Source organism: Cervus elaphus, chromosome 15 (genome assembly GCF_910594005.1).
Source record: "Cervus elaphus chromosome 15, mCerEla1.1, whole genome shotgun sequence".
Taxonomy (NCBI): Eukaryota; Metazoa; Chordata; class Mammalia; order Artiodactyla; family Cervidae; genus Cervus; species Cervus elaphus.
In genome coordinates, this window is record NC_057829.1 from 5723658 (window position 1) to 5736189 (window position 12532).

General features: G+C 45.3%; 1 protein-coding gene and 1 non-coding gene across 3 annotated transcripts in view; one reads left to right on the forward strand and one right to left on the reverse strand.

Moving 5' to 3' along the window:
- The window catches only part of NID1 (nidogen 1), a 92429-nt gene that overhangs the window by 30812 nt on the left and 49085 nt on the right, over window positions 1-12532 (forward strand). For both annotated transcript variants that reach the window (XM_043925086.1, XM_043925085.1), the window contains exons 4-6: window positions 1603-1976; window positions 6840-6989; window positions 11953-12204. In XM_043925086.1, coding sequence (XP_043781021.1) covers window positions 1603-1976; window positions 6840-6989; window positions 11953-12204 — 776 coding nt within the window. The remainder of the gene's footprint in view (window positions 1-1602; window positions 1977-6839; window positions 6990-11952; window positions 12205-12532) is intronic.
- LOC122709680 lies at window positions 10145-10251 on the reverse strand. The gene has a single exon (XR_006345655.1). It is a non-coding gene; the product is annotated as a U6 spliceosomal RNA (small nuclear RNA).

Here is a 12532-nt window from a genome sequence, read left to right on the forward strand (position 1 = left end):
TTTTTATAAGCTGGTTCAAGCAAGCTCCTGTACATCACTGCCTTTACTCAAGTCCCAGGTAGACAGACTGATTAGACATCTAATTTCTGCAGGACTTTCTTGATTTCTCTTTCCCTGTCCCAGTCCAATCTTTTGCTCAATGCTCTCCCTTGAATAATGTATGTCCCTTCTTTCTATCGTATAATCTGGTCATTTTGTACAATTTCTGATAGTAAAACAGTATCAGAACAGTAAAAATGGTAGTGTAAGAAGTAGAGATTAGGGTTATTGTATTGTATTTTATAACTATAAAATGCCCTTAGATTCTGAATATCATTTGCATTTTACCATATCCTCTGAGCATAAAAAGGTTAACTGAGACCTGTCCAAGGTTCCACAGCTAACGGTGTTAGGATTTCTAATAAACCAAGTCTGTCCTGTTTTCACTCATAACTTTTGACACTAAATGCATGGTTTTTTCCCCTCTTATCAACTAATTCTTCAACTCTTCAGATACCAACTGGGTGTCCTATAACTTAATTCAGTTCTGACACTAACTGCTTAGAATCAGCACAGACCTCGCAGCTTAAGGGCTCACTCCTGCAAGGCTGCCCCCCCTTCAGACATCCCTTGAAAGTCCCAAGTTGCTGCCTACACTTCCTATTAACCAGCTATAAATTGGGGTCTCCATGACTCCCTGCTCAGGTTTGATAATTTGCTAGAAAGGCTCACAGAATTCAGGGAAGTACTTCACTGACTATTACTAGTTTATTATAAAGGATACAACTCAGGAACAGCCAAATAGAAGAGATACATAGGGCAAGGGGCAAGGTATGAGGGGAGGAGGAGGTGAGGGGCTTCCATGCCCTCTCTGGGCACACCACCCTCCTAGCACACTTCAACTGTGTCCACCAGTCCAAGAGCTCTGTCAACCTGATAACTTAGGAATTTTTATTGCATAGCCATGATTGATTAAATCATTGGCCATTGGTGATTAACTAATCTCCAACCCCACTTCCCCACCCCCTTCCTGGAAGTCAGGGTGTGGGGCTGAAAATTCCAACCCTATAATCATGCCTTGGTCTTCCTAGTGACCAACCGCCTTTCTGAAGCTACCCAGGGTCCCGAGCCACTAGTCATCTCATTAGCATACAAAAAGGCATTCTTATCACTCCAGAGATTACAAGGACCTTAGGGGTTATATGCCAGAACCAGAGACAAAGACCAAATACTCTCATATCACAGCATGTCCCCAGAAAGAGCATAATGGGAAAAAAATGCACACAAATCCAGTCAACAGGTTGTTCATACTGATGAGCAATTTGTATAAACACATTTTAAAGTCCGAAAATATCCCTGAGCATGCCTCTGGAATGGCTGAGAAGAAGCCTTTGCTGGGGTTGGGCCCACTGGATACCGCTTCACCATATCCTGCTGGATGTTCTCAGCTCTGTGAGGAACAGACAGGACCACATCTGCTCACCTATCCTCCACCAAGGCTGTGGGCAGTAGCAGGCCATGGGGTTTGAATTGACATGGATCTCCGGGGCTCCTTCTGCTTGGTTGGTGGGGGCTGTTGGTAGGTTGCTGGCCTGTTTCCAAGAAGCCTGTCCTTCCTTCTAGGAGCAGCAACTCTGGGCAACAGGGCATCTGGGTGTTTGAGATTGGGAGTCCGGCCACGGCCAGTGGCGTGGTCCCCGCGGACGTGAACCTGGGACTGGATGATGAAGCAGAGTATGACGATGAGGATTATGACTCAGTGACGCGTCTGGGCCTGGAGGACGTGGTTACTACATCCTTCCCTTATGAGGCCCCAAGAAGGGGAGACAGTGGCACGTACAACACGCCCAGTGACCTCTCCCCCCGCCGCATGGCTACTGAGAGACCCCTCACACCTCCCACGGAGAGGACCAGGTCTTTCCAGCTGCCTGGGGAGAGGTTTCCCCAGCAGCAGCCACAGGTCATAGATGTGGACGAAGTCGAGGAAACAGGAATCGGTAAGGCCATTTGTGTGGCAGGTGGTATGTTGTTGGATACTTGCGTTTCCACACAGGGGAGCGTTGCTGGGGGTTGTCAGCTGCGTGCATTATTTGGAGGTTTGTAAGGATGAGAGCCTGGAAAAGGAGGGGTGGAACTTACGGCTACAGAGCATGAGTGAAGTGAGAAGTGAAAGTGTTAGCTGCTCAGTCGTGTCCGACTCTTTGCGACCCCATGAACTGTGGCCTGCCAGCTTCCTCTGTCCATGGAATTCTCCAGGCAGGAATGCTGAAGTGGGTGGCCATACCCTTCTCTAGGGGATCCTCCTGACCCAGGGATTGAACCCAGCTCTCCTACGTTGAAGGCATATTCTTTACCACTGGAGCCACCAGAACACGGGTGGAGGGACCCAAAGGCTGCAAAGACCAAGGGATCCAGAGTTAGTGCTGGGGTTATGGATCCAGAGTTAGGGCTGGGGTTAGGAAGAGTGTAGAATGCGTCCTCTTTCAAGTTTCCTATTGTTCTTTTTGTGTGTGTTTTAAAGAGAAAAGTGCTTTAGAATTAGTTTGAAAGTCAGATTTCCTTCCTTATTTGTGATTTCTGAGATCAGCAATATACTCACCCACCTGAAAAAACATTTTAGAAGTTCCTCTGTTGACATGGTTTATCTTTGACATTTATTTCCTCTTGGTTTATGGAAGGAGGATGGTTGATTATTTTTCCTCCAGGCTCCAGTCAGTTTCAGAGTTTGTGAACATTAAAAATACAAAATAACCGGATCTACTTTTCGAGGATGGTTTTAAAGTACAACGTCTGTTTTTTCCATAAGGTGTTATGGAAAAACCCAAACAAACTTAACTTTTTGGCCAAATCAATATATCAGACCATGACTTCATGGCAAATAGATGGGGAAACAATGGAAACAGTGACAGACTTTATTTTCTTTGGCTCCAAAATCACTTCAGATGGTGACTGCAGCCTTGAAATTAAAAGATGCTTGCTCCTTGGAAGAAAAGCTACGACCAACCTAGACAGCATACTAAAAAGCAGAGACATTACTTTGCCAACAAAGGTCCGTCTAGTCAAAGCTATGGTTTTTCCAGTAGTCATGTACGAATGTGAGAGTTGGACTATAAAGAAAGCTGAGCGCCAAAGAATTGATGCTTTTGAACTGTGGTGTTGGAGAAGACTCTTGAGAGTCCCTTGGACTGCAGGAGATCCAACCAGTCCATCCTAAAGGAAATCAGTCCTGAATATTCATTGGAAGGACTGATGCTAAAGCTGAAGCTCCAATACTTTGGCCACCTGATGTGAAGAAGTGACTCATTTGAAAAGACCCTGATGCTGGGAAAGATTAAAGGCAGGAGGAGAAGGGAACGACAGAGTATGAGATGGTTGGCATTGCTGACTCAATGGACGTGAGTTTGAGCAAGCTCTGGGAGTTGTTGCTAGACCATGAAGCCTGGCGTGTTGCAGTCCATGGGGTTGCAAAGAGTCAGACAGGACTGAGATACTGAAGTGAACTGAACTGAATGTATCATATTTTTGCTAGCTTCAGAGGAAAATGTAGCATTTTCAAGTGTACCATTTGAATTCCAGCATGCTTTGAATTGTCTTATAAAAGACATTGGAACTAGACTGTGTTCTTTTTTTATTTTTGCCCTTCAGGTTGACCAGTAATATTCCTGTCAAGGGGCTGGCCCAAGCCTTTAAATGATACTTAACTATGATTGTTTCTACTATGAAGTTATCATAAGGCCCTCAAAAAACCTACTCTTAAAAAAAAAAAGAAAAGAAAAAACCCTACTCTCCCCCCCAAAAAAGAATTTAAGATAAACAAAGTCAGATTTCCCACACTTGAAAACCTTGAAGAAATGTAGTAGAAGCTAATAATAAATAATCACACTCAAAAAAGAAAAATCTACCCCATTCCATGTTATTCACCCATTTTTATTTCTCCTTACTTGTGGTTTGTCTCATAGCAATAGCCATAAATGTTTATTCTTATCGAGTATCCCAAAGCATGGGCATGATCTGGTGGCCAGAGAAGTGTGCTTACTTCCTTCTGAGGCACAGAGATGGAGAGGTGACGTTTAGTGACATGATGAGGACCTGGGTTCATGTCTCAGGGCTCCCCTTACACACATGGCACCCTGGATTTCCCGGGGTGATGCTGACATCTAGCATGTGGATCTTACAGCTGGATCTCAGAGTGATCTCTCCAGGATAGGTCATGCGCATGTTTATTTGCATATGTTGAGTTTTGAGGGCTTCTCAGGCGGTGCTAGTGGTAAAGGAAGTGTTAATCGCTTAGTCGTGTCCAACTCTTTGCGACCCCATGGACTATAGGCTGCCAGGCTCCTCTGTCCATGAAATTCTCCAGGCAAGAATACTGGAGTGGGTTGCCATGCCCTCCTCCAGGTGATCTTCCCGACCCAGGGATCGAACCCAGGTTTCCTGCATTGCAGACAGACTCTTTACTGTCAGATCCACCAGGGAAACTCCAGAGTGGTAAAGAACCCACCTGCCAGTGCAGGAGATGTAAGAGAGGCGGGTTTGATCCCTGGGTCGGGAAGATCCCCCGGAAGAGGGCATGGCAACCCACTCCAGTATTCTTGTCTAGAGAATCCCATGGACAGAGCCTGGTGAGCTATAGTCAGAGTCAGCAAAAATTCAGACACAACTGAAGTGACTTAGCATGTGTGCATGCATGTTGAGTTTTGAGTCTCATCCTGCTTTCACACCACATAGGTGTCTCTGAAATTCTCATTTGTGAAGCCATCACTTTGAAATGAGAGCATAGCTAGTCCCAGCAACTCATGGTAATATATTAGTTGGTACTGGTAACAACAACAACAAAAAGCCTAGATCTGAACCCCAACTGTGTTTAAAAGAGATCTATCTCTGCCCTTAATCCCAGTTATTTCCCTGTTTTTATTAGAAAGGTTGGTCTTCTGTGGCCAGCAGTGCATTCCTGGTGCTATTTGAATAGTCATCCACAGATACATCGGCCATAACAGACCCACTGGGAGCTGAGCTTAAGCAATCAGCAGCATCACATGCGTTCAGCTCAGGGCCCAAGTGTCCTTGACTCCAAATGCCATGTATACATCCAGGAAATTCCCTTCTGGGTGTGTAGAACTCCTGGAGTCTACCTGGGGTCAGACTTTACTGTTATTTTCACTCATAACAATTATAAATTGGGTCATTATCTCCCCCAAAAGTTCATCCCTTCTTGTGCTTTTGAATTCATTCCAAATTAGTGTGCTTTGGATTTTTAAGTTTAATGAGCTCACTCATCATTCTAATAAAAGCAACCTGGGAGGGAGAACCATTTGCACTAGGGAGAAATTCATGTTTCTTGGGCCAAAGGCTGTTAGAGCAGCTATGACTGAGGAATTATTTCTAACCAGCTTTTAACTCTAAGAGCTTCTGATTTACCCCCTGGTGAGAACAATGGGGCCAACAAGTTTAAAATACTTTAAGCTCATTAAAATGGCACATTTTGTGTTATATGTATTTTACCACGATAAAAAAATAATTTTAAAATATTTTAACGTCTGCACCCAAATTTGATGCTGTTTTTATTAGAAAGGTCAGTCTGATGCATATCTGATGATGTTGATGGATGCCATATTAAGATTGACATTGGACAGCTATCACCCAATATTGATTCATTGATACTAAGGATATTGGATTATAGCATTTAAAAAAAATTCACCCTTGCGACTTCCCTGGCAGTCCAGTGGTTAAGACTCCATGCATCCATCTCGAGGGGAGCAGGTTCAATCCCTAGTCAGGAAACTAAAATCCCACATCCCTCATGGCACAGCCAAAAGGTAAAAATTAAAATAGTAATAATTCACCCATGTGATTTCTCAAACTCCTTTTAGACCTACATGCCTCAGTGATTTGAGTGATGGAACCACTGTACTAGTTAAGTGGCTACAGGTAGAGAGCCCTGTGTCTGAAGGGCCTGAGCCGACGTCTCTGCAGGTAGAGAGCCCTGTGTCTGAACAGCCTTGGCCGACATCTCTGCAGGTAGAGAGCCCCGTGTCTGAAGGGCCTGAGCCGACGTCGCTGCAGGTAGAGAGCCCTGTGTCTGAACAGCCTTGGCCGACATCTCTGCAGGTAGAGAGCCCCGTGTCTGAAGGGCCTGAGCCGACGTCTCTGCAGGTAGAGAGCCCCGTGTCTGAACGGCCTTGGCCGACATCTCTGCAGGTAGAGAGCCCCGTGTCTGAAGGGCCTGAGCCGACGTCTCTGCAGGTAGAGAGCCCCGTGTCTGAACGGCCTTGGCCGACATCTCTGCAGGTAGAGAGCCCTGTGTCTGAAGGGCCTGAGCCGACGTCTCTGCAGGTAGAGAGCCCTGTGTCTGAACGGCCTTGGCCGACATCTCTGCAGGTAGAGAGCCCTGTGTCTGAAGGGCCTGAGCCGACGTCTCTGCAGGTAGAGAGCCCTGTGTCTGAACGGCCTTGGCCGACATCTCTGCAGGTAGAGAGCCCCGTGTCTGAAGGGCCTGAGCCGACGTCTCTGCAGGTAGAGAGCCCCGTGTCTGAAGGGCCTGAGCCGACGTCTCTGCAGGTAGAGAGCCCCGTGTCTGAACGGCCTTGGCCGACATCTCTGCAGGTAGAGAGCCCTGTGTCTGAAGGGCCTGAGCCGACGTCTCTGCAGGTAGAGAGCCCTGTGTCTGAACGGCCTTGGCCGACATCTCTGCAGGTAGAGAGCCCTGTGTCTGAAGGGCCTGAGCCGACGTCTCTGCAGGTAGAGAGCCCCGTGTCTGAACGGCCTGCGCAGCCTTGCACACTCGGGGGTGCAGGGTTCTAAAGCCCCTCGTCCGGAGCCCGGCGAAGCGCTCACCGGCGTGCTGTGTTCTCTCTGAGCAGTGTTCAGCTACAACACGGACTCCCGGCAGACGTGCGCCACCAACAGGCACCAGTGCTCTGTGCACGCACAGTGCAGGGACTTCGCCACCGGCTTCTGTTGCCGCTGTGCTGCTGGCTACACGGGGAACGGCCGGCAGTGTGTTGCAGAAGGTACTGTGCCTTTCTCTGATCCTTTTTAAGGGGGAGAAAAGGGAGGAGTGGAGATTTTGTTTTGGTGCTTGTTTTGGAATCTTGCCTTTACCCAGATCTCTAAAGGTCGGTGGTGGTTTCAGCTGGGCACTGATATTTCATCTCTCACTCCTCGTTCTTGCTCTGTTTCTCTGTGGGGGTGGGGGGCGGTCCTGGGGAATGCCCTTTTTACTGATAAGGGGAGGTCTCTTTCCTTCCTGTGGTGTTTCTCCATCTCTGAAATGATGACTGTTGAGAACCCATCTTCAGGCTGAAATGTTGAAATTATGCAACCTGGACCATGAATTGTCAGTCCCCCTCGTTTTCCTCCATTTCTTTCAAACCTCTTCTTTTGGCATCATTCAGATTTATGTTGATGGTGGTTCAACTCCAGCAGGGCCATGGTGGGCTGGCCAACCCAAAATGTTGGGTTGGCCCAAAAGTTTGTTCAATAAGTACTTTATTCAGTAAAGGTCTTGGTGAAAATGAAGGATATGTCTTTTATTTGTACTTTAAACCAAACTAACTTTCTGGCCAATGCAATATGTAGGGGGTAAGGACTATTCCAGTCCCCCTTCTCTCTGGTATTCCTGTCCTTGTGTCCCCGGAACCCCAGCATGGTGATGGAGGAGCAGAAGGGGCGCATCACAGCTAACTTTGGAGACCAGACCCATTGTGCTGTCAACTCCAAAACAGATTTGGCTGTGGGCTGGCTTTAGTCCTGAGCTCTGCACCCCCAAAAAAGGATCAACCAGTCTTGATGTTCTCAGATGTTCTGAAAAATCTCTGTAAAAGTCTAGAGGGTCCAAATAACACTTTACTTAGAGAGGTAGACTTATGGGAACCCAAGACCATAAATTAGAATGAAAGCAAAAATAAAACAAACTGTACTGAACACCTGTCTCTGCAGATGCCAAATCACTCCACTTGTCACCCGTCATTTTCCTTGTGTGTTTAAGGAGGAACATCAGTTGCTTGGCAAAATATGACTAAGTAAAACTCAATTGGAGGAATACTTTTCTGTTTTTCAGATTTCCTGCCATAGCTAAAGTTAAATCAGTTATTTTAATTTGCTTAAAAAAAAGAAAAAAAGAAAGGTTCCAAAAAAAAAAGTTCCTTCTAGGTCACAATTAATCTTGTAAATACTGTCTTTAGCAAGGACAGAAAATTCTGTATGCTTTGCATGTTAATTTGGGGGGATATTTTAAACATCTATAAATGTGTTATCTCTTTTCTTGCCCGTTGCCCCAGGAATGACATGCTTTTGCTGCTTTGTTTCAGGCTTGGCTTTTATATTTTGCTTGCCCTGGGAAGAACTTCCACAATTTACAATGAACCCTTCTTCTCAAAGACCAATCTCATGAGCTCTTTCCATGCCAAATGTCAGAGCTGGAAATGCTGACAGGTTGCATTTGGCAGCAAGCTTGGATATGAAAGATTGCTCAGCTACATTTTTTGACGTTCTAAACACGCCCTGTCATAGTTTTGTGGTTTAAATATTTGTTGGAATCTTACTACTTTTGAAATATTTTTCTAGCTCCAAGTTTGATGGAAAAAATTTGGTTTTCTTCCCTTGGCTTTCCTGCTTGTTTCTGTAATTGTTTGGGGGAGGCATTTTTTCGATATTAGTCTTCTAACTTTGTAGCATTCCCCCGGTGTAATGACACAGTTTATGTGCAGAAATACTCTGTGTGTCAAATCTGCCTTGGCTTGTCAGTGACCTTGTTTTGGGGGGTTTTGTTGCTTTGGGGGCCACACCGTGTGGCATGAGGGCCCAACCAGGGATTGAACCCATGCCCCCTCCAGTGAAAGTGTGGAATCTTAACTGCGGGACTGCCAGGGAGGTCCCTCAGTGACTGTTTAGCAGCTATGCTGTACTTAGTCCCTCAGTCATGTCTGACTCTGCGACCCCATGGACTATATGTAACTCACCAGGCTCCTCTGTCCATGGGGATTCACCAGGCAAGAATACTGGAGTGGGTTGCCATGTCCTTCTCCAGGGGATCTCCCCAACCCAGGGGTTGAACTCAGGTCTCTCACATTGCAGGCGGATTCCTTACCGTCTGAATCACCAGGGAAGCCCTGCTGCTGCTGCTGCTAAGTCGCTTCAGTCGTGTCCGACCCTGTGCGACCCCATAGACAGCAGCCCACCAGGCTCCCCCATCCCTGGGATTCTCCGGGCAAGAACACTGGAGTGGGCTGCCATTTCCTTCTCCAATGCATGAAAGTGAAAAGTGAAAGTTAAGTCGCTCAGTCGTGTCCGACTCTTAGCGATCCCATGGACTGCAGCCCACCAGACTCCTCCATCCATGGGATTTACCAGGCAAGAGTACTGGAGTGGGTTGCCATTGCCTTCTCCAAGGGAAGCCCTAGGGTATATTAAACACAGCAGAAAGTCTTCAGAACACAGGCAGTGGTGCTCGGATGAGAGCTCGTTTGTCTGAGGTTAGTCTACAAACTTTACTGAGAACTTACCATGTACAGAAAGCTCTGCTATGATGGAACCAGGGAATTGGGTGTGAAGATCCTATCTCTAGTCATTTACAGTCTAGGAAGAGAAACATGATATGTACAATCAATAAGTGGTAGAATTTAACTCTACATCAAACCTGATGTACTTACCTCTTCCTTCAGCTTTTTTTTTTAAGATGTCAGTAACACAATCAAAGTATACCATTTGGTGGTTTTTAGTATATTCACTAAGTTATTCAACCGTTACCTCTAATTTTATTTTTTATTATTTTTTATTTTTTATTAGTTGGAGGCTAATTACTTCACAACATTGCAGTGGGTTTTGTCATACATTGATATGAATCAGCCATAGAGTTACACGTATTCCCTATCCCGATCCCCCCTCCCACCTCCCTCTCCACCCGATTCCTCTGGGTCTTCCCAGTGCACCAGGCCCGAGCACTTGTCTCATGCATCCCACCTGGGCTGGTGATCTGTTTCACCATAGTTAATATACATGCTGTTCTTTCGAAACATCCCACCCTCACCTTCTCCCACAGAGTTCAAAAGTCTGTTCTGTACTTCTGTGTCTCTTTTTCTGTTTTGCATATAGGGTTATCGTTACCATCTTTCTAAATTCCATATATATGTGTTAGTATGCTGTAATGTTCTTTATCTTTCTGGCTAAAAATATGGAATGCTTCACGAATTTGCGTGTCATCCTTGCGCAGGGGCCATGCTAATCTTCTCTGTATCGTTCCAATTTTAGTATATATGCTGCCGAAGCGAGCACTTAGAGCATTTTCATCACACCAGAAGGAAACCTGGATCTTTTAGCTGCCATCCTCAATTCATCCTCACTCCCAGGCTCTGTCAACACCTAATCTGCTGTCTGTCCGTGTGGGTTTTCCTGTTCTGGACATTCCATATAAATGGAGTCATATATCATAGGACTTTTGTGTTTGGCTTCTTTTACTTAGCATAATGTTTTCAGGGAGTATCCATGTTTTAGGATATATCAGTACCTTATTCCTTTTTCCTAGCTAAATAATATTCTACTATATGGATTTTCCACATTTTATTTATCTGTGCATCAGCTGATGGACGTTTGAGTGCTTTCCCATTTTGGCTATTAATGAATAATGCTGCTAAGAACATTCATGTACAAGTTTTCAAGTGAACAAATGTTTTCTGTTTTCTTGGGTATATATATATACTCAGGAGTTGGAATTGCTGGGTCATATGGCAACCTTCCATTTTCCTATTCAAATATAAGAACAACTTAATTTCTTGAGATTTTTTTCTTTTCCTGATTAAGCAGTAATAAATACATGCAAGTTATTAATATCCCAACATTATAGAGATATATAGTATAGAAAATGAAAGTTCACCATATCACCCTGAATTAACCTCTGTTAGCAATTTTGTATACCTCTCTTCAGACATTTTTCCTCTATGAGTATGCTAGCATTTATCATTAATGCAATTTTTTAAAATGGTGTCCTACATATACTATTTGGTAATATATGAAGAAAGCTTTTAAATATGCCATAGTAAGTATGCCATCTTTCCCAGTTATCTAAAAGAAATGATCAACAACAAACACACCCTAGCCCACAGGCTGGTTCTGGGTCAGAGGGCGTATTTGTGTGACCTGCAGTACCCACTGTGGCTACTTCTATCTGGCTTGGGTTGAGTGAGGGTCTGGGACTCAGACTGGCCAACTTATATTTGAGCCAGAGATGCTCTTTGAGAGAAGTCCCTGAGAGTCTAGGGCCTTCCCTGGTGGCCCAGTAGGTGAGAATCCACGTGCAGGGGACACGGGTTTGATCCCTGGTCCCAGAAGGTTCCACGTGCTGTGGAGCAACTAAACCTGGGCACCACAACTACTGAAGTCCGGGCGCCTAGAGCCCGTGCTCCGAAACAAGAGAAGCCCCTGCAATGAGAATCCCGCACATCGCAATGAAGAGAAGCTCCCCCAGCCCCTGCTTACTGCATCTTAAAAAAGCCCATGCACAGCAACAAAGACCTAGCTCAGCCAAAAATAGTTTTGTTTTTTTTTTAAAGATATGTTAAAAATCAGACAACCTAATGTCCCATCCAGTTTAGCCCCATTGTCCCGATGAAATGACTAATTCTGTCCCTGATATTCTCAAAAGTAATCAGTTATATATCACCGTAGTTCTGGGTCACCCATAATGCTGTTCTCCTGAATTGTTTCATTTGCCTCTGATGTTCCTTCATCATACAATGGGTCCCACTTTTCTGCTATCCATTATCCATCAGTATGGAAGAGAGAAAGAAAGTTGGGATTTCTACAGCTTACAGACACAGCTGCAGGGACTGCCTTCGTCTTGGGAAGAATGACTTCTTTCACTTACCCCAAAAGCCCTTTACCCCAGCACTGTTGGGCTCTTTGCTTTACAGGTGCAGAGTCCACCAGACACAATATTCTATTCTGAAGGGCTGGCTTCTTTCTTTGTTTCTCGTTCAGGTTCCCCCCAGCGAGTTAATGGCAAGGTGAAAGGGAGGATCTTTGTGGGGGCCAGCCAGGTTCCCATTGTCTTTGAGAATACCGACCTCCATTCTTACGTGGTCATGAACCACGGACGATCCTACACGGCCATCAGCACCATTCCTGAGACTGTCGGATACTCGCTGCTTCCCCTGGCCCCTATTGGAGGCATCATTGGATGGATGTTTGCAGTGGAGCAAGATGGATTCAAGAATGGCTTCAGCATCACAGGTAATTGACCTTAAAATTAATGGGCTGGGTTGAACGGAAAGGGAACTCTATGTGTCTGCAAATAAGTTACAAATAAGTATTTTGTGGCTCTGGAAATAAGGTGTTGGGGTAAAATCATCAAGTTTTTCATTAGTATACAGAGATCAGACCAGTCAATCCTAAAGGAAATCAAGCCTGAATATTCATTGGGAGGACTGATGCTGAAGTTCCATTACTTTGGCCACTTAAAGCAAAGAACCGACTCATTGGAAAAGAATCTGATGCTGGGAAAGATTGAGGGCAAGAGGAGAAGGGGGCAGGAGATGATGAGATGGCTAGATGACATCAA